Source organism: Exophiala xenobiotica, assembly GCF_000835505.1.
Source record: "Exophiala xenobiotica strain CBS 118157 unplaced genomic scaffold supercont1.7, whole genome shotgun sequence".
Classification (NCBI taxonomy): Eukaryota; Fungi; Ascomycota; class Eurotiomycetes; order Chaetothyriales; family Herpotrichiellaceae; genus Exophiala; species Exophiala xenobiotica.
In genome coordinates, this window is record NW_013562488.1 from 3,393,711 (window position 1) to 3,413,459 (window position 19,749).

Genomic DNA, 19,749 nt, shown 5'->3' on the forward strand with positions numbered 1-19,749 from the left:
CAGGAGAGGCTTCCTGCATGAATAGCCTGGGGAGCGCTGCAGGCTTCATATCCTGGGCAAATCAACACGCCCTGCACGCGTACCACCGGAGTCACCGGATTTCATCCACGCCCCTTGTGCGGATTTGTTTTTCCTCCGAGCAACTCTGCGGGACTCTTGCATCCCGCCATGACCGAAGTCATCAAACCTTATTATTCTTGCTACCATGGCATCGCCAGAGTCTCAACTTTGGCCGAGACTTGTCCTCAGACGGTGGGCACTCCCCAACAGTCGAGGTGCATGAGAAAACTTTGTCTGCCGTGACACTTGAGAAATGGGAGACCAATGAACATTCCACGGTGACAGTGGGAAGAACCATCGTCCCTTCACCGGCATTGGTCTTTTGCACGGCGGTGCCTCGACTCCTGCACGCACGACAAATGTACGTTCAACCCTACCTGCAGTAGGGTGGTTGCTCCGGGCATGCGTATATTCAAGAGCCAAAATTCGGGCACGCCTCTTCCATCATACCACGGTTACCGCGGGCACATCCACGACATCAGAACCCCATAGCAGCGATGGTTGACGTTCTGATTAACTAACCATGTCGGTCAATAGGCCCATAACTTAACTTTTCCTCGACAATAGTACTGTGGTACAACTACTGCGTAAGACTTCGCAATGACTTTCAAAGTCCACTTTTGTGGGCGTTTGCTAGGGAAGTTCCTTTCGTGTCACATCACTTGTCAAACATGTCATCATTGATCTCCTTCTGCCCAACAAGGTATTTGCTTCATGAAGCACACGATACTTCGCCACATAAAGGCATGGTCGGCGTGCCAGATGGTACGGTTTCCAACGCAAAGAACACTGGAAGTGTAGGAGAGTGGTACCGAACTTCACTTGCCAGAGTCAACATTTTGCTGTTTCGAGGGCTCCTTGCAACCCCAATCTCCCTCGAGGTGACATTTCCCTGTCACTCACCGCCCTACCAAGCAACGGCACCTTGAGACATTGAACTTTTGCGCCGCCGACCTCAGTAGTAGGGTGTAAAAGCAATTGGAAATTCCCTGCACCCAATCCACCACATCTGCCGTCTCACACTGCTTGTAGTAGATGTCATGTGAGGTCGTTGGCCCTTTGTTCAACATGGGAGTAGGAGGAGTTTGTCCACCTCAGCCACCATTCTTCTGCGATGACGACCTACCCTGAGCCCAAAGCCTCTTGAAAGGTCTACGGTACGAAAGGCGGGGTGAGGAAACTGCGTTACGTGAGGGATTGATTCAGTGATAACCTCTCGAGATGTGATGGAAATCGGCGGAAGGAGGTTGGCCTAAAACTACTATTTATCCCAATATGATTCTCCGTATCAAACCCTTTCTGTGCGGTGAACCAAGCCTCCAAGATGAACCAGCCTCATCGAACATTTTGATTTTGGCTTCTTGTACCTCGACCACACTGATCAGGATCAGTCTGTTTCTGCCCGAGGAAAGTATTGTAGGTACAGAAAGCACGAGAAGTGCATTTCACCGTTTCATTGAGAATCACAAAATTCTCCGCCACCAAGTGCCGACTTTTGACCAAGTCGGCACTTTTCATCTTGATATTCTAATGGTCTACTATTTCCAATCAACAACGGTGGATCCTCCCGCATTCTTATATGTGGGCAAAGATAAAGTCGAAAGTGGGCATACCATGGAGCGAAATCTTGATCCTGATCTGACTACGAGACAGATGAAGACTTGATCAAGTATGGCTGGGATGAGGACGTTTGGTACGAATAGACCTAATTACGCGCGGTGTGTGCTCATTGCTTACGGTAGCCAGGGTACGATGAGAACCAAAGGCTAAGGGGCTCGATCACTGACAACAGTCAGTTCCACGTGGACAACTTATCCAGCGCACACGTCTACCTTCGATTGAAGCCTGGCGAATCATGGACATCGATACGTCAGGCATTACTCGAAGACTGTGCCCAACTGACCAAAGCCAATTCGATCGAAGGTAAGTTGAGCAGAAACATTGGGGTCCTTTGATCCTGACAATGGTCACCAGGCAACAAAAAGGACAACATCACGGTCATCTATACGCCGTGGTCGAACCTGAGAAAGGATGCATCAATGGCGACGGGCCAGGTGTCATTCCATGATCAAAGAATGGTCAAGAAAGTTCATGTGGCTGTGCGGCAGAACCCTATTGTCAACCGATTGAACAAGACTCGGGTCGAAAAGTTTCCCGATCTAGGAGCTGAAAGGGAAGCAGATCAAAGAGAGAAGCGCAAGGTGGAAAGGATTGCTCGAGAACAGCAGAAAGCGAAAGATCGAGAGGAGAAAAGGCAACGCGAGGAACTACGGTGGCAGAAGGATCATGCATATGACGACCTGATGAGGGAAGAGAATATGATGAGCAACCAGGATCGTGATGCTGAATTCTATGAGGACGATTTTATGTAGAAGGCTGAGGTTTGGGACGAGCACTGACAAGGCACGGGATCCAGGCCAATGAGTATTATGCATCTACCTAGGTAGGTAAGGTACATATACCTTAGTATGCATGTCAACAGTGGCCTCGAAGAGAGGACACCATCATAAGGACAACACCCAGCGGATGTCCCGTGTCTCCCATTAGGGGGCCGTCATGGTGGATAGATCCTCCGTACGGAGTATTATTCAGGAAGAAACGCACCATGATGGCACTAACTTCAGGGTGCGAAGCCACGTGGAAATGAAGGCTCATTAGGCTCACCAGGCTCAACTAGGCTGAGGCTGAGCATGTCGACGGCCTTGGTGCAGCCTTAGTTTCTTCTCCGTAAACACAAGCCATACCCAAGGGCCAACACACTTCACCCGTTCCTGTTTTCCCTCTTCATTCATGTTGTTCTTAACGACCTTCGCTTGAAACATCAATCTTGCTTTTCATCTTTGATTTGCTATTCTCTGCTCCTTGTGGTCCGAGCTTGCTGCCTGGCCTTCTTCCTGCACACTGCCAACATCCGTGAATAGACTTGCTCTCGCCGCCTTTTTGCTACCATCCAACCCAGCACTGACTGCTCTCCTACTTAAACCTGAGTTCTTTGAATACGTCCCTACCTCGCTTGTGCAGCTGAAACTTCTCTACATGGCTTCAACAGAAGCGCCACCTCGCGCACATGGTAAGCTTCACCGCCTCCAGGCCACTTCGACATTACTAACACTTCGCAGACCGACATGGGCGACGCCGACCTTTCACAACCTGGATGCGACGTCTCGCAAACCTCAAATCCCTCCACGTCGATTCGAATGATACCAACACCAGTCCACGCCGCTCCAACCTCCCTACGAGCAGCAAGTCCAAGAAGGGCAATATTGCAAAGAACAATCCCTACCCTCTCTCATCGCGAACCGAGTCTCAACACAATGGGCACCTATCGTTCTCTACTCACTTATCCTCGCAATGCTCTCGACACAGCTCCCTCTCCCAAAGCAAACACTCAGTGTCCATCTCCCACGAGAGCCAAACAGGCAATAAATCAAGAGCGCCCACGCTGGCCACACAAGCAGAAACCGCTCTGTCCGAACTCGCCCCCTCCGGCGCAGGCACAAGCGCGACGGCGCCACGTACCGATGGTGGCCGCGACAGCACATTCTCCTCTCCCGCCCCGTCCATACGCTCCATGGCCACGACCCTTACGACGGTCCAGTCCTTAGCTGCTACCACGCACAACAATAATACCCACAACCCCCATACACTCAGCCACACGCCCTCACACTACAGTGGCCAGCCCGCCACCGCTGTACCTGCGCACCTTGCCCCCCACAACGGCCCAACGACCTATCAGTCTGCGACGGCGAATAACATGCTCACGGACGACGCGTCGATCTTGACGCTCGCTAGTTCATCGAAGCGCCGCCGTCGCAACTCCGTCGATACGAACGCTAGCATGAAAGCGCTTGCTCCGGCGAGCATGTTCGGAGGCAGTCGCGAGAGCTTACCCTTGTCCGTCCTATCCGGCACAGCGATTCATCCCGGGGCGGATAACGCGTCCCTGCGCGAAGGCTCCGCATATCCACGGTCGGCTTTGAACGCGGAGCGGGCGAGTTTGATCAGCGCGTCCGGCGTGACTGCGCCGGCGTTGGCAAGTGAGCGAAATAGTTACATTGGGAGCAAGTACGGCGATGCGGCGAGCGTGAGGAGTGGGTTGTTGGGTGCAGGCGGAGGAGGTGGACATGGTCGAAATGATAGCATGAGTGGCAGTATTGGTCAGAGCAGGGATAGAGATCGAGATAAGGATAGGGAGAGAGACAGAGAAAGTGGGATGGTCACGGCACCGACGAGTCCATTGACCGAAGAGCCCGGGATGGCCAGTCAGTATGGTACTAATACTGCTACTACGACTACAGCAACGCTGGGGGAAGTTAGTGAGAAATTGATGGACGAGAAGAAGACGATAGAAGAGCGTTGACCTTGAAACGGCCAAGGACACGGGTCTAATGGTTGATGATTGAGAGCAAGGGACTTGAGTTGGTGGAATGACTGAATGCTGAATGCTGAACGGTGAATGCTGGTCCAGCGTGCTTTGCATACTTTTCCCAATTGACGGCGACTCGGGATATTATTAGCGGCGGTGTGACTGGGACATGATCAAAACTGGAAAAGGACTAGAATTATAGTGCTGGTGTATAAAGATCCCCCCCCCTTGAATTACACGAGTTTTGAAAGAAAGGGCCCCTATCATGTCCATGGCGTGCTCGTTGTAAACAGTGATAAGTGGAAAGAGACTGAAGCCAGGAGCTCGCTTGGACTAAAGCTCACGACGGGGCCGAGGGAGGAGAGGAGATCGCTGACAGCGCGATATACCTGCTGGCAATGGACATAAGGGATACGCTGTCTCTAGCGATCGTGATGCTGATGGTGGGCGTCACATTGCCAGAGTAGCCAACAGTAGAGCGCTTGATAGGGGCAAAATACACATCTGCAAAATGGGCTTTGACTACGACGATGATATCACCAAGAGCACACCGTACCATGACTACACTTCTGGTTTGTTTATTGTTCATTGTTCGCTATGTAGAAAAATCACATCGATACACACATGGTGCCCACCATTCAACACTTGTCATTCTTGTTGACTTTGGAATCACGGCCAAAGTGCCGTTCCACCTGCGGCAAGGTGAGGCTACCATCGGAAAAGCTCATGTTGTCAATGACGACCTTGGCCTGCTCAAAGAAGGACATCTGGATCATGTTCTGAATCGACGAGCGCAGGATGATCATTTCGAGGCCTTTCCACTTCGAGACGCGCGCGACCGACTTCGCAGCGGTGTCCAGAGCCGTCGAAAGCGACGCCGAGGCTTTGGAGGTGGTGGAGGGGACTGAACAAGCGCCAACGAGGTTATTCTGAGTCCGTGTCTTCATCGTATCAAGCGGATAGGTCTAAACGAGCATCAGCAGATTGCAAAGACTGTAACAGGGAAACGCATGGACACGTACAACACACCAAGCACCAACGCCACACAGAGCGCCAGCAACGGCGATGGCACCAGCTGAATTTGCTTTCTCGGCACCGTAGTACGAATTCAGGGTCTGTTTGGTGGTCTCGTAGATGCCGAAGTAGATGCCGCTGCCAACCAGATCGCGAAGCATATGCAGACGAAAGCCGGTCCAGAGACCTAGAGCTCCTCGTCGTTGCATGATGAGTTTCATGGAACCCCAGGAGCTGACTCGGCCAACATTCTTAACGCCAGGAGAGTGAGTTTTCGGGGTATCGCCTTGAGAAGCCATGAGAACAGAGGTTTGAGTAGCATTTTTGATGAGTTCAATGGGAGCTACAGAGTCTGTTAGAGCGTGCAGCATGAACAGAAACTCACGGGAAGAAGCCTACTCAGAACAACGGCAGTCACACCACCCGAGACCATTCCAGCTCCAGTAAAGCAGGCGAGGGTGTAGATGGTGGGATATGTTCCTGGTTTGTTGACATGTTGAAGAGGGGATGTTCCTGTAGCTTTTTCGATCCAGCTGTCGAACGTGTATTTGGCCTTGCGGTAGATGGAGAAACCGAGAGCGCGAGAGAATGTGATCGAGACTAACGGGGGCAATGTACCTGAAGAGTTGTATGAGTATTGTGTGACTTCAGTCTTCCACTTGTTGCTTACCGGCCCAGAACCCACGAAGACCTTCAGTGCGATAGGTGTATTTGGTCGCCTGCCACGCATTTGGAAAGTGACGCCTATATTCTTGTCAGCGCCCTGCTGAGTCTTTCGCCCAGGACGACATACGATTGCATGCGGACTTTGACGTTTTCGAAAGGGGCCTGAAATTGTCAGTTTCCTCCTCGAAAATGTCATTCTGAGACCACTAACCCCTGCAATGACAGCCAACGCAGACGCCGGAGCGGAAGAAAGAACTTGTCTGTACTTCTTCGCGTAATAGATTCGAGTATCAGGAGATTTCCAACCAGTATCCATCTTCGATTGGGAGGACATGGCTATCGGTGGTTGGGACGATTTCGAGGGCAATATGGAGGTGGAATTTGGATCTGGTTCATGATCCCGAGAGACTGTCGACTGATTTGTTTTGCGGGCATGGTTCATCGCTCCCGACAACCAAGGTCAACACAGGTGACCGCAGGGAGGTATGATGTCGTTGTACTATTGTTGAGACACACACACAATGGGCTGCGGAACCCGATGGAACGCAAGAAGATCTCTCATTCATTCACAATGAGAGGATCCCTCCGCGTTCCACACTCCATTCCCACCTCCTTATTCTTCAAGTTGTTCTTGGATCAGAAGTCACAGAGGACGACTGTTTCATCAAAGCACAAGACCACTTCCTTGAAACGGCACCGCAGCGTTCAGGAGGGAATGGTGTGCTTGGACGAATGGCCAGAGGTAGGTTCTTTGTCAATGGAGCTCTTCCACCAATGTTACGTTCTCTTTCTGCTTTTGGTTGAACGACTTTGAGGCTGCCCAGAAGTTCAACGTGCAAGCTTCACCCAGAGTAGCGCTGAGGCAGCTCAGATCGTCAAGTTCTGAAGCTGCGAATGGGAAAGTATCGGAGATGTCTGTCGACCGAGATCGGGATACACGTAAGATACAGGAGATCAAGACCGACAGCGAGCTCTTTCTTGGGCGAAGGGAAGGGGGGTTCAATCTCAATACAAAGCCAGAGAGGAAGATCAGAAACAACAGCGTCTACCAGCAGCAAGCACCTGGAGGTTGTGGGCTATCTGCATGTGCCATGATGGACAGGAAAGAATTAGGCTTGTCTCTGTGCTTTGTCTGGTCAAAGAAGCATTGGTGGGGGTTTGATGAAGACAGCCAATGATCTTCCTTGTGACGTCGATGCCCATGTCGCTTCGAATGTGGCTGCCCCTCCTTTCTCCAGGCTTCAGAACAGGGCCTAATGGAAACAACAACCTGTTCGTCTAGGGGGCAACGTCTTAATTGGTCGGGAGGCATGCGCCGGGGACTGATCTGTTGCTGGTTGGACTGATTGAATTGACGGTCTCGTCCAGGCTAGACTCTTACTAATCTCAAAATCTCCATGATTCAAATATTTCCATGGGCCAGTTGAGTGCCAGTACCTAATTGTGTGTCATGCATAGGCCTAGGACGATCATTGGCGGTCAGTGATGAGATGTGTGAAATGCAAGGACAGCCACCACAGCACAATGATGAGAATGCCGAGGATGTGACAAGTGAGCACAATGCTCGACCGTGGACTTCCTACGGTGTACTGCAGGCCACTTGTCTTCATGCTTGCTGTTTGCTGCTTGCTGGAACCTCGGTTTCCCCGCATCGAAGCCAGACCACAAGCCTGGGCATGCCTGGAGGGCCTCTCGGCCCCTGTAAATCATCAGCCGAGGCTGTCGGCTTTATTCCTTCGGGCGATAAAGAGAGGTGAGATCTCACCCATACCATGTCTACCAAACATTTTATCATTCTCTTATAGGCACCTTTCTCTCACGTCTCTTTCATATCAGTCGGTCCAGTACATTGATAGACCTCGGACTCACCCCAGCATCGACGCTTCTCGAACTTCGCTTGCCTGTACACTACCGCCAGCATGCCTCGCAAACCAGCACCGGCCTACGTCCTCGGCGTGGGCATGACCAAATTCATCAAACCACGTGGAAAAGTGGACTATCATGAACTCGGTTTCGAAGCCGGTGTCAAGGCGATGTTGGATGCACAGATTAACTACGACGAGGTGGACCAAGGAGTCGCATGCTACTGCTACGGTGACTCAACCTGCGGTCAGCGCGTGTTCTACCAATTCGGCATGACCCAGATCCCTATATACAATGTAAACAACAACTGCTCAACAGGCAGTACTGGCCTCAACATGGCCCGCCAGGCCATCGCATACGGCGCCGCTGACTGCGTTCTTGTTGTCGGTTTCGAGAAGATGTCCCCAGGCAGTCTACAAGCCTACTTCAACGACCGCGAGAATCCCACCAGTACTACCAACTCCATGCTGAAAGCTACTAGAGGCGTTACAAACGCGCCCGGCGCGGCACAGCTGTTCGGTAACGCAGGCCGTGAATATATGGAGAAATATGGGGCAAAAGCAGAGGATTTTGCAGAAATCGCCCGTGTCAACCACGAGCACAGCAAGAGAAACCCATACTCTCAGTTCACGGATGAATACACCCTAGAACAAATCTTGAAGTCGCCCATGATCCACCCGCCATTGACAAAACTCCAATGCTGTCCTACTTCCGACGGTGCAGCTGCTGCCGTTGTCGTCTCTCAAGAGTTCCTCGACAAGCGACCCCATCTCAAGTCTCAGGCCGTTCTGATTGCTGGTCAGAAGCTTGCCACCGATTCTACAGAACTGTTCAGCCGCTCGTCAATCGACCTTGTGGGCTATCAAATGTCCGCCTTTGCCGGCAAGGAAGCCATGAAGGAAGCAGGCATAACTCCCGACGACGTTAGTGTTGTGGAATTACACGACTGCTTCAGCGCCAATGAGATGTGCGTGATTGATGCTCTCGGTTTGTGTCCGAAAGGCAAAGCACATGAACTCGTGCGGAAAGGAGATATCACTTATGGCGGAAAATATGTCATTAACCCCTCCGGAGGCCTGATCTCCAAGGGTCATCCTCTTGGTAAGACCGCACTTTCGTATTATCTTCCTTCGTGCAAGCTGACATACAACAGGTGCGACTGGTCTCGCTCAGTGCGCCGAGCTCACCTGGCATCTGCGAGGATGGGCCAATAACCGTCTCGTCAAGGATACTAAATACTGCTTGCAGCACAACTTGGGTCTCGGTGGCGCTGTGGTCGTGACTGTTTACAAACGCGCCGACGGCAAGCCTGCCACACCGGTGCCTGATCAGGAGGTTGGCAAGATAAACCACTTGGGATATAACCCGGCGACACAAGCCAAGGGCTTCACGCTCGAGCAAGCCAAGCAAGTGCTCAGTAAGAAGTCCTTCTCTGATTGGGCTGTGCAGGATGTACAGAATAAGGTGCAGGCTAGGTTCTAGTCGCCCTGTGCAAGATATACTGTATTGAATGTAACGAGTACATGATCATCATTTCAGAAACCCACGCTTTCATGTGTTAGGCACTTGGCGGTGTGTCCTTCTCCTTGAAAGACGAACAAACGAACACTGTCATAGATCTTGCTGACTGATGACAGGTCTAGTGCCTAAGGCACTCATTTCAGGACGTATATTCTACATTCGGACTAAATTTTCAGCTGATCCCTCTCAATCGAGCAAAGCAATCTGCATGTCCTCAGCTTCCCTTTCCCATCTGTGCATGGAGGGCTATCCCATCGACGAGTTGTGGTATTTCCGGATATCCGTTCACTGAGGCCAGTCAACCGCTCCGTATGTTACGTGAGACACGGAATCGGGCATCACGAATCGATTTCTCGCCTTCCTTCCCATAGTTTCAGCTGAACGAAGACAGATCTGGGCCAGGTATGTGAGTGTTACCATTTAGCCACGTCTACTGCGGCCGTGACTTTGCGCATTGTGATTAGTTTCGAGGCCGTCACTTATACAGGGCGAATTACGCTTACCTTGCCCCCTGCCGAGCACATTCGTGTACACAAATCCTTCGAATCGACTGGGAAAGAGACAGACCTCAGCTCACCACCGTGTCGTTGACAAACCCAGACGTGTCGCTCGCCTAAAAGCATGATATGTCGGTAAGGCTGTGGCGGTGGGGAGAGGTCTGGACTCTCCCCTACCTGCATGAATACGAATGTGCTCGGCTGTGCTTGAGCTTACCCCGGCTTCTAGTGGCCGAACATATGCAGGGGATGGGGCCGAGACGGGAAGGGACCAGGGGGGAAGTTGTTGCTTAATCACCTCTTTCGAAGTCGACTATGAATGTCAATTCCAACCTGAGTCTGTCTGCATATCAGCTCATGCACGTCCTTGCCAGTCCCCCAGGAGGGTGTGCCTACTCCTGCACCTGCCCGCATCGCACCTGCTTCGACTTCGATGCAGCCTTTATGTCAAACTCACGACTCTTCGATGCGGTGGCTAAACGAAGCTCGAAGCGCATCCAGAGCTTGGGTGTATCACCATTAGTAGCACCAACATCCTATGAGGACGACAGCGCAATGTCCTTCAGCCAGCCCCTCGCGGTCCAGACTTGCAAGTCTCTGCATGAGTTCTAGGCGTATGCAAATCACCAAACAACAGGGCTAGTAACCGTGCCAACTCACACAAAAGTCTGACGCCACGCTCTCTTGAGGCGATATGCATACATTGACGGCGCTCATTGGGTCCGCATTGTGAATCAGCTGAAAGTCTTGCTTCTAGGCACCTCCAGCAGAGCCGTGGACTAAGAGCATGGGGCACATAGCAAGTATAAAAGGTGGCCAGGCGCCTGAGCTTTGAGGACCTCTCCATCAAATTCCAGAAATTATCAAGAGTCTGTCTTGCGCTGATTGATTGCCGTGATCAATTCAGCGCCCTCCGACCCCGACGCCATGGCTCCAGACCAACCCACAGGGTGGCCCAGACGAGAGTTCTTCGACGATAGAGACAAATACTACGTTCCGAAGCAATATTTCGATCTGACAAAGGTCAGCCCCTTGAATCTCCGCCAACACAAAACGTATGGTGCCTTCTTTCCCAAGACATTTTACGATCAGACTCCAGCAAAGACCAAACTCAACGGGGATTGCTGGGGTACATGTGTAGCGAACGCCACTGCTGCAGCTTTTGTTTACGAGTGGAAGCGGGCCGGTCTTCCAGCCGTTGACGCTTCTCGGCTCTTTATCTACTTCAATGCTCGCCAGATAGACTTTGAAGCTTCCAAAGATCCATGGGATGATCCAAAATCAAAGAAACCAAAGGGTCAGGGCTCATATATCAGACTTGCATTCAAGGCCCTCGACCAACGTGGAGTCTGCGCTGAAAATGATTGGACGTATGACGATGAGCACTTTGCGACGCAACCAACTAAGGATGCCATTGAAAAAGCCCTTGAGAATCGAATGATTCAATACTCCAGGCTTGACCCAGACCAGCCCGAAGGCGTCGAGAAAAACATGACATCTGAGGAGAAAGACATCATTGGGGCGATGACACTGCTTCGTCTCCGCCAATGCCTCGCAGAAGGGCATCCAGTTGTTTTCGGTTTCCGGTATTACTGGAAATATGCACCTTTCCAGAAGACGGACAAGCCAGGCTTTTGGACATTGCCGGCCCTGCCCAGAAAGAACGGGCCAGCTTCGGACGAAGGAGGTCATGCAGTTCTCGCCATCGGCTTCGATGACAAAGGGAAAAGAATCCTTTGCCAGAATTCATGGGGAGAATCTGTTGACGGCGCGCCTTTGTTCTACATCGGATATGATTGGATCAAGGATTTCGAGGCCACGAGTGATTTCTGGATGGTAAGGCTTGTGGAAAAGAAGGAGAAGCAGAAGCCGAACGCACGGGAGTCGCGTCTTTGATTGAAACAGGATAGGCAAGGCACGAAGGACGAGCGCAAGATGGAATATGTTGAGGCCTCATTACTGTGCCAAACGATCTCTCGAGGGACTGAAGCAGAATGCAAGATGGACGCCCATATACTGTCGTTACGATATTCAACAATGAAGTAGCAATGAAGGAAGCCTTGCAGTTGAGATGCGGCTCCTACGGCTGGACAACGCCATACTGTGATAGTTCTCGATCCATGGACTGAGATCCGCGGGAATGAGAATCCGTTTAGGTTGTCATTCTGGATCTGTGTGGATTCGCTCATCCAACTGCCGGTTAGATGTCACTCGATGTGCTCGACACGGATCCAGTGGAGGATCATGACGTGGAAGGTGGTCGAATTTCGGGCATTGAATCATGACGTTGATTTGTAAACAATTTTTTGTTCGTGGTACGGGGGTTTTCCGAATGCAATAGCATGCCGCGTGATGCCGCAATATAAGACCACATCGTTCCTAGCCTCGAATTACATATAGAAATACTGCCAATATACTAGTACACCTTAGACTCCCCTCTTGATATAGATTTCTTTGATATAGAGGTTACGTTAGAGCACCATCTTAAAGTCATCATGAGCAAACGATACCACTCAGACAACAAAGATGCCTCGCCGTTGGGGCAGCCTCTCAAATTCGAGTTCAGCGGCAAGACAGCGCTGAATAGGTTTCTCAAGGCAGCAATGACCGAACGGTTGAGTTCATGGGATCCTGAGCATAAAGAGAAGAGAGGTGTGCCCTCGAAACAGCTCATCAATGTGTACAAGCGTTGGGGAGAAGGCGGACTCGGATTGATACTCACGGGCAACATCATGGTCAGTAGTTAGGCCCTCGGGTTCCCGCCCTGATACTCAGTTTCTGTACTGACGGACCATGACAGGTCGACTACCATCAGTTGGAGGCGCCGGGTAATCCGATCATCCCGCTTGAAGCCCCGTTCGAGGGGGAAAGGTTCGAAGCATTCAAAGAAATGGGCAAGCAGGCCAAAGCCCACGGCAGTCTCACAGTCGGACAAGTCAGTCACCCGGGACGACAAGTCGAAGGGCGGATCAACCCAGACCCGATCTCTGCCAGCGATGTTCAGCTCGAGGGTGAGGTCATGGGCATGAGATTTGCGAAACCTCATGCCGCCTCGCTGGACGAGATCAAGGACATCATCAATCGCTTCACACATGCGGCCGAGTACCTGCACCAGGCTGGCTACGACGGCATTGAATTACATGGTGCCCACGGCTACCTACTTGCTCAGTTCCTGTCTCAGACGACGAACAAGCGGACCGATCAATACGGGGGTTCCATTGAAAACCGTGCTCGGATCATTCTCGAGATTGCACAATCGATCCGGCAGAAACTTCCTGGTTCGTCAGGCTTCATTATCGGCATCAAGATCAACTCTGTCGAGTTCCAAGAGGGTGGCTTCTCAACAGAGGAAGCGAAGGAAGTCTGCGCCATGTTGGAAAGGGCAGAGTTCGACTTCGTAGAACTGAGCGGTGGGACGTACCAATCGCTCGCTTTTGCACACAAGCGCGAGAGCACCAGGAAACGCGAGGCGTTCTTCTTGGACTTCGCCGACAAGATCACCCCCGGCCTGAAAAAGACCAAGACGTACGTCACTGGCGGATTCTTGACCCTCGACGGGATGGTCAACGCTCTGAAGTCAGTGGATGGTGTTGGCCTTGCCAGACCGGTCTGTCAAGAGCCACACCTGGCTAAAGATATGTTGGAAGGAAAGATCAGCGGCGCTATCGAGCAGCAAGTCGACCGAGACAATTTCGGCCTCACCAATGTCATTGCCGGAACCCAAATTCGACAAGTCGGCAAGGATCAGGAGCCGATTGACATGTCCGTGAAGGAGAACGTGGACCTTTTCATGAAGGACATGGGCAAATGGGGCGAGAAGATGAGTAGCGGCGATGCCAGCAATTACGGGTATGTCGATATTGAGAGCGTGAAGTCGAAGCCTTATGGCTCGATTGCTACATAGGTCGACAGGAATAACTGCTAGATAGAAACCGAATTCAGGATATGAATTTCAGCTTTGCAAGTGTACAGCCTGAATTCAATCAAGGTGTGTTGCGTAACCTTCTCTCTTACTCCTCCAAGCGCATCCTCAGCTCGCCAAGCCTGGTAGCTGGCGAGGTGGGAGCAGCACCGCGCAGGTCTCTTGCTCTTTCGACCCCACGGAAAGGCAACCACAGAGACCCTTCACACCCTTGCGCACCATTGCTCTCGGCCACTTACAGCATGCCAGCAGCGTGCCCCTGTTGTCCAGCCATGCCTTTGACCGCAGCGCGATGCGGCTGTGCCTCAATCCGAGCCGCAGGGTGGTTATCAAGTCTGCCACCAGAACTCCGTACGGACATATTATGTCTGGCGTTCGCTATCGTTGTCCTCGAGCTGGAAAGAGCTCTATGCGGCTTTCTTCGCGACTGCCTACGGTAATCTCTTGAAAAACCTTCGGACCATCTCTTGCCTTGTACATGATGATTGAACCCATCGGTCTTGTTGGTACCCTCATTGCCATCGTCCAGATATCTGGCAAGCTCGTTTCTCTGTGTTATGACTACCACAATGGTGTCAAAGGTGCACCTCGAGAAATCTCACAGTGTTTGGGCGAAGTGACAGATGTTCGCAACATCGTCGAAACCCTCCTAAAGATTGCAGGCGCCGACACCAATCCTGACCTGCCAACTCTACAGTCCATGAATGAGCCAGCTTCACCATTGCGAGAGTGCTTAACAGAGCTCTTGAATCTGAAGGCTCTCCTGAAGCCCGATAAGAAGTCTACCGACAAGAACTCTAAACTCAACAGTACCAATTTGCTCTGGCCTCTCCGGCGGGCCGAGGTGAAGAAGCGTCTGGACGCTATTGCCAGGATCAAGGGTACGCTGCAGCTTGCGGTGTCGGCAGATAATGCGTAAGTCAAACGGCAAGCCAAAGATCGTCACTGGTGACATTGTCTTAGTCAGAATATTGTCGATATTCTTAACAATGCCCGCTCACTACCTCGTATTGAGGAGGCACTCGGTATTCTCAAGACGCAGATCGAAACAAATGCGAAAGGTAGTTCTATGGGAAACACTGCTGATACTACCTCGGTACTGACATTATCCAACAGACAACGAAAGGGAACAGATACTACGCTGGCTCGCTGCAGACGAACAAGCGTTCAAGTATCGAGACCACCTCGAGAAACGAGTTGAAGGCACTGGCGAATGGCTTCTTCAACACGAGTCGTACCTGAAATGGAAGAATGAGTTTGGGGAAATATTGTGGCTGAGTGGAATTGGTGAGTTGTCTGACATATTTGTCCGCCTAAAGCTAACAGTCTGCACAGCTGGCTGCGGGAAGTCTGTCATGTGGTAAGTTATTTTGTCCTTATCCACAGACAGAATGGCATAGCCCAGAGAGACCAACTGTCTCACCTTTGGAATTTCCGTTTTTGAGTGGGAGCTGATGTTGACAGCGCAAATGTCATCGAGGCGATCGACGCTCACTGCAAAGGGCTCGAAGATGCGACCGTTCTGTACTTCTTCATCGACGGGTCCGAGCAAAGGCCGTTCGACATCGGGAGCTTGTATAAAACCTTTGCCGGGCAACTTGCATCTCGCAGGAGCGATCTCTCATACACTTTGCGACACTTTGCAAACCTGTGGCGCTCGCACGGCAACGGAGGGCATCGGTTGCAGGACGGGTTGCGTCACTATCTTCGTGAGGAGTTCGCGCACCTTGGCCATATATACCTCGTCATCGACGGTGTGGACGAGTGCCAGGAGTCCGTAGGAATCGATGCCCTGATGAACTTGCTGAAGAGCCTGCGGAACGACGCAAATCAGAGACTGCATATTCTTATATCAAGCAGAGACCTCGAGGTGATTCGACAAAATGTCGCAGCCGTTCAAGCGCGGCGTATTGTGATGCAGGACGAACCACTCCAGTCGGACATACAGAGAACGGTCCGAAGCAAACTATCCGACAATCCTCAATTTGCTCGATGGCCAACGGCAATCAAGTCAGAGATAGAAACATCCTTGTCAGCGCAGGCACAGGACTCGTGAGTTTATCACTGTAGCCACCACGACCCTGCTAACAATGCATTTCAGCTTTCGTTGGGTGGAATGTCAACTACAAACCCTCAGAAAGTGTTCAACTCTAGCAGCGGTGCGAAAGGTCCTAGATAACCTTCCAGAATCCCTTGAGATTCACTACAGGCGAGACCTCGAGAATGTCCATGAAGCAAATAAGCCACTGGTGAGGAACCTTTTAAAGTGGATTGCGTTCAGCTTGCGCCCGGTAAGTTGCTAAAGCAATGAGGACGCCGTGGTCCTGCTGACTACACACTAGCTATCTGTTGGTGAATTAGCGTGTTCAATGCCAATCAACAATGAAGGACATGAGTTCCCATACTTCGACGAGGAGCTAGAACCGCTTGACATGGAGACATTTCTTGATTCCTTCTCGACTTTTGTCACGACCTTCTGTGGCGTCTTGGACTCGGGTGGCGGCCATCGTGTCTACGTCAAGCTCGCCCATTTCTCTGTCAAGGAGTTCCTGCTGTCCGAGGCCATCCAGAACAGTGCTTGCTCCACATTTGCTCTGGAAAGAGAGCTTGCTCATTCGTGCCTGGCCAAGTCATGTTTGCTATACCTTCAGAATATACCCGAAGTACTGTCTGATGATGCGCGCGCCGCCCATCCCTTCTTACATTACGCAGCTTCTTTCTGGCTCGAGCATCTGCGTATGGGAACGCAAGTCTGGACTGGTCCGCCCCTGAAGTGGATGCTTGAGGCTATGTTCGATGACAGGGAAGTCTACTACAAAAACTGGCAGAACACGTCCTGCATTGACAAACCTTGGCTAGACCGTGGTCTTGAGGAGGAGCAGGGAGTCTACGACCGCCTCTATTGTGCTGCTTATCTTGGGCTTGGAAGTATCGTCGACAACTTGCTTCATCAAGGCGCTACGCCAAACGCGACCTGTGGACTGTACGGATTCCCCCTCCAGGCAGCTGCTGTACAGGGTAATCTGTCGATTGTCCACGCGTTGCTTGAAGCAAATGCTGATGTCAACCACAAAGGAGGCAGATATGGGTCGGCTATTGCAGCTGCAGCTGCAAAAGGCCACGAAGAGGTGGTGGTAGTGCTCATAGGAGCTGGGGCCAGCGTTCAACCATTTCGTAAAACCTTCGGCACCAGAACCAGGGATCCATTGTTCCTTGCAGCGATCAATGGTCATTGCGCAATTTGTGAGCTGCTGCTAAGGCATGGTGCTGAGGACGATTTCTCGATCAAAGGAGACCCAGGCTCCGCTCTCGAAGCTGCTGTCCAAATCGGTCGTCTCGATATTGTCAGGGTACTACTAAAGCGTCAAGAGGATTTTGACTTGATCATCGCCAGCCAGCCATCAGCAGCACAGTCGGGGAACATTCAGCTTGTTCGGGAATTGCTTCCTTACGGTAGTAAAGCAAGACAACTCAAGATGGCTGCGAGAGCAGGGGACACAGCTACCGTTGTACAGTCACTGAGAGATGGAGCACGCCTCACCGATCAACAAGACTGTGTGTATGAGTATGATTTCGATTTCCCAGAGGCTATTCAAGGGGCGGCAATCGGCGGTCACATCTCCACCGTTCGGACGTTACTGTCAGAAGGAGCTGATCCATCCAATGCTCTTACATCCGCAGTACACGGCGGAAGCCTTGAGATCGTACAGATGCTACTTGACGCAGGAGCTGGTGTGAATGAGAAGGAGTCGTCGAGACCACTGAAGACGGCCGCCGAAAGCAGACGCCGGGATTTCGTTGAATTGCTACTGCAGAACGGAGCTGATCCATCCAGTGCTCTTACGTCCGCAGTAGAAGGTGGGAGTCTTGAGATCGCACAGAGGCTACTTGACGCAGGAGCTGATGTGAACGAGGACTCTTCGATGCCGTTGCATAAGGCCGTGGATCAAGGACGCCGAGATCTAATTGAGTTCTTGGTGTCGAACGGCGCCGATACACACCAGGCACTTTACAAGGCTGTGAGAACAGGCAGCATCGATAATTTTCGACTACTGGTGGAGCTTGGTGCTGACCCAGCCCTACGAAGACCAGAAGACGCTGTGTCGATGCTTCGAGCCGCTACCATCGGGGGATCCAGCCCTATCGTACAATATTTGCTCGAAACTGGCCACAAGCCAGGTCCCTACGACAAATGTACAGAGACCAGTCCGTTGACTGAGGCTATCCGGTGTCATCGCTGGCAAATTGCCAAGCTCCTGCTGAAAGCCGGCGCCGACGTCAATCCGCCAATTGCCCATGATGCAAAATGCTCTGAATTTTACAATCCATCTGATTGGGAGCTAAATTGGTACTGGGACTCGCCACCGCCAGCACTTGAGGAAACACCACTATCCTGTGCAATCAAAGAACGGAATGAGGCGCTTGCTCGTTTACTCATTGACCGCGGTGCGCTGGTTGCGCCTCAGAGCCCTCCAACAACGGGGACACCGCTGCTATATGCAGCGAAGGAGGGGTTGGTGGAGCTCGTGAGGGAGTTGCTGTCTCGGGGGGCCGATGCAAATCAACAAGGGACATTCATCAGCCGCGGCAAACCGACTCTTCCGATTGTTCTTGCGGCCCAACACGGCAACGAAGAGATGATTCGTCTCTTAATCAATGCTGGCGCAGACCCAAATGGGCAGGACAGCGAGGGATTTAGCGCTCTCCACAAGTCTGCTGCGTGCAGCAACGCAGATGTTTTGAAACTCCTCCTTGAAGAGTACAATGGCGACATCAACCTGCGGCTCTTGAACGGGAGCCGACCTATTCATTCAGCAGCGTCCAGCGGCCGAGTGGAGCAGATTAAAACCCTCCTTGCTGCTGGAGCCGACATCGACAGTCAGAACGACGACGGGATGACGCCTCTGCACTGGGCGGCCGAGGGAGGATGCTGGGACGCCGTCGAATTACTGCTGGATCGAGGAGCAGTGACAGACATAAGGGCGGATTGTACAGGTGTCACCGCACTGGATCTGGCACAGCTTGCCCGTCAAGAGCCTGATTGGAAAAGGCGGAAGAATGAAGGATGGGATAAGGAGAGGGTCGATGGTCTCATGGAAAGATTGAAGCCACGGGCGAAGATCCCGTAGTCCCACCCAGGGCCTGGTAATCTCCTATCCATACCGGCTTCTTTGTCGCACAGGTATTCATATCATATCTTCTTCCTCACCTTCTCCTTCTCCTTGTCCTTCTCCTTCGTGTGTTCGGCTTCGTTCTGGACGACCAAGATGCTCCCTGCCAGTGCAATGCCAATACACGTCATGGCCATGAGGCTGATTCCGCCGGTGTTCGGTCTGAATTTGCCCTCCTGAATCAACTTCAACGTACTGAAGTATCTATATGTGCCGTGTGCGACACAGAGGCTGCCGCTACCGACGAGGACACCCGCCGCAAATTTCGTCCTCGAGTCGGACAAATGGAGCAGGGTAGGCGACAGAGCTGCGAATGCTTCGACCTTTTCAAGCGCGACACCCAGTGCAATGAACCCGAGACCAGTGCGTGCCCAAGCAAGAAACGTCCGTTCTGATGCCAGGAGGTCACGGGCAACGGAGCCAGTGTTGAGAAGGGGAGGGACGGATATGTATCGTAGAAGTCGAGATAGCATTTTTTGAACGGTAATGGTATCACTATTCGCTCTAATATTGAGCCTTCTATACAGCTCGAACACTCATCGTCAAGGTTGTGGCCGGAGTCTTTATTGCTTTGCGCTCTGCTCGTTTCTTATAGATATATCTCCGTCAACGGCAACTGCGCCGAGAAATCCAGTTCCGTGGGGGACAAGTCTGGCCAGCCGACACCCG

General features: G+C 51.9%; 8 protein-coding genes across 9 annotated transcripts; 6 read left to right on the forward strand and 2 right to left on the reverse strand.

Annotated features, from left to right (window-relative positions):
• Window positions 1-1,731: 1,731 nt before the first annotated feature.
• PV05_11968 (uncharacterized protein) lies at window positions 1,732-2,432 on the forward strand (the record flags this gene model as incomplete). The annotated part of the gene is made up of 3 exons (XM_013455504.1): window positions 1,732-1,753; window positions 1,807-1,983; window positions 2,035-2,432. The coding sequence occupies 3 exons, from the start codon at window positions 1,732-1,734 to the stop codon at window positions 2,430-2,432; spliced, it is 597 nt and encodes a 198-aa protein (XP_013310958.1).
• A 664-nt stretch (window positions 2,433-3,096) lies between these two features.
• Window positions 3,097-4,420, forward strand: PV05_11969 (uncharacterized protein; the record flags this gene model as incomplete). The annotated part of the gene is made up of 2 exons (XM_013455505.1): window positions 3,097-3,130; window positions 3,180-4,420. The coding sequence occupies 2 exons, from the start codon at window positions 3,097-3,099 to the stop codon at window positions 4,418-4,420; spliced, it is 1,275 nt and encodes a 424-aa protein (XP_013310959.1).
• A 576-nt stretch (window positions 4,421-4,996) lies between these two features.
• On the reverse strand, window positions 4,997-7,244 carry PV05_11970 (uncharacterized protein). Its single transcript, XM_013455506.1, has 6 exons — window positions 6,318-7,244; window positions 6,234-6,268; window positions 6,111-6,184; window positions 5,840-6,058; window positions 5,449-5,783; window positions 4,997-5,391 (listed from the first exon to the last, which is right to left on the reverse strand). Exons 1-6 carry the CDS (start codon window positions 6,546-6,548, stop codon window positions 5,065-5,067), a joined length of 1,221 nt encoding a protein of 406 aa, XP_013310960.1. The 5' UTR covers window positions 6,549-7,244; the 3' UTR covers window positions 4,997-5,064.
• A 642-nt stretch (window positions 7,245-7,886) lies between these two features.
• Window positions 7,887-10,252, forward strand: PV05_11971. Of its 2 annotated transcripts, XM_013455507.1 has the most exons (3): window positions 7,887-9,070; window positions 9,123-9,541; window positions 9,607-10,252. In XM_013455507.1, the coding sequence occupies exons 1-2, from the start codon at window positions 8,026-8,028 to the stop codon at window positions 9,449-9,451; spliced, it is 1,374 nt and encodes a 457-aa protein (XP_013310961.1). In that variant the 5' UTR covers window positions 7,887-8,025; the 3' UTR covers window positions 9,452-9,541; window positions 9,607-10,252. The 2 variants fall into 2 exon arrangements, with proteins under 2 accessions (XP_013310961.1, XP_013310962.1); XM_013455508.1 differs by having other exon boundaries at window positions 9,123-10,252.
• On the forward strand, window positions 10,237-12,041 carry PV05_11972 (uncharacterized protein). The gene has a single exon (XM_013455509.1). The coding sequence runs from the start codon at window positions 10,915-10,917 to the stop codon at window positions 11,881-11,883; it is 969 nt and encodes a 322-aa protein (XP_013310963.1). The 5' UTR covers window positions 10,237-10,914; the 3' UTR covers window positions 11,884-12,041.
• A 330-nt stretch (window positions 12,042-12,371) lies between these two features.
• On the forward strand, window positions 12,372-13,951 carry PV05_11973 (uncharacterized protein). Its single transcript, XM_013455510.1, has 2 exons — window positions 12,372-12,722; window positions 12,788-13,951. Exons 1-2 carry the CDS (start codon window positions 12,483-12,485, stop codon window positions 13,889-13,891), a joined length of 1,344 nt encoding a protein of 447 aa, XP_013310964.1. The 5' UTR covers window positions 12,372-12,482; the 3' UTR covers window positions 13,892-13,951.
• A 439-nt stretch (window positions 13,952-14,390) lies between these two features.
• On the forward strand, window positions 14,391-19,086 carry PV05_11974 (uncharacterized protein; the record flags this gene model as incomplete). The annotated part of the gene is made up of 7 exons (XM_013455511.1): window positions 14,391-14,824; window positions 14,873-14,970; window positions 15,026-15,196; window positions 15,245-15,269; window positions 15,374-15,961; window positions 16,011-16,200; window positions 16,252-19,086. 7 exons carry the CDS (start codon window positions 14,391-14,393, stop codon window positions 19,036-19,038), a joined length of 4,293 nt encoding a protein of 1,430 aa, XP_013310965.1. The 3' UTR covers window positions 19,039-19,086.
• PV05_11975 (uncharacterized protein) lies at window positions 17,374-19,615 on the reverse strand. The gene has a single exon (XM_013455512.1). It carries the CDS (start codon window positions 19,551-19,553, stop codon window positions 19,101-19,103), a length of 453 nt encoding a protein of 150 aa, XP_013310966.1. The 5' UTR covers window positions 19,554-19,615; the 3' UTR covers window positions 17,374-19,100.
• Window positions 19,616-19,749: the final 134 nt, after the last annotated feature.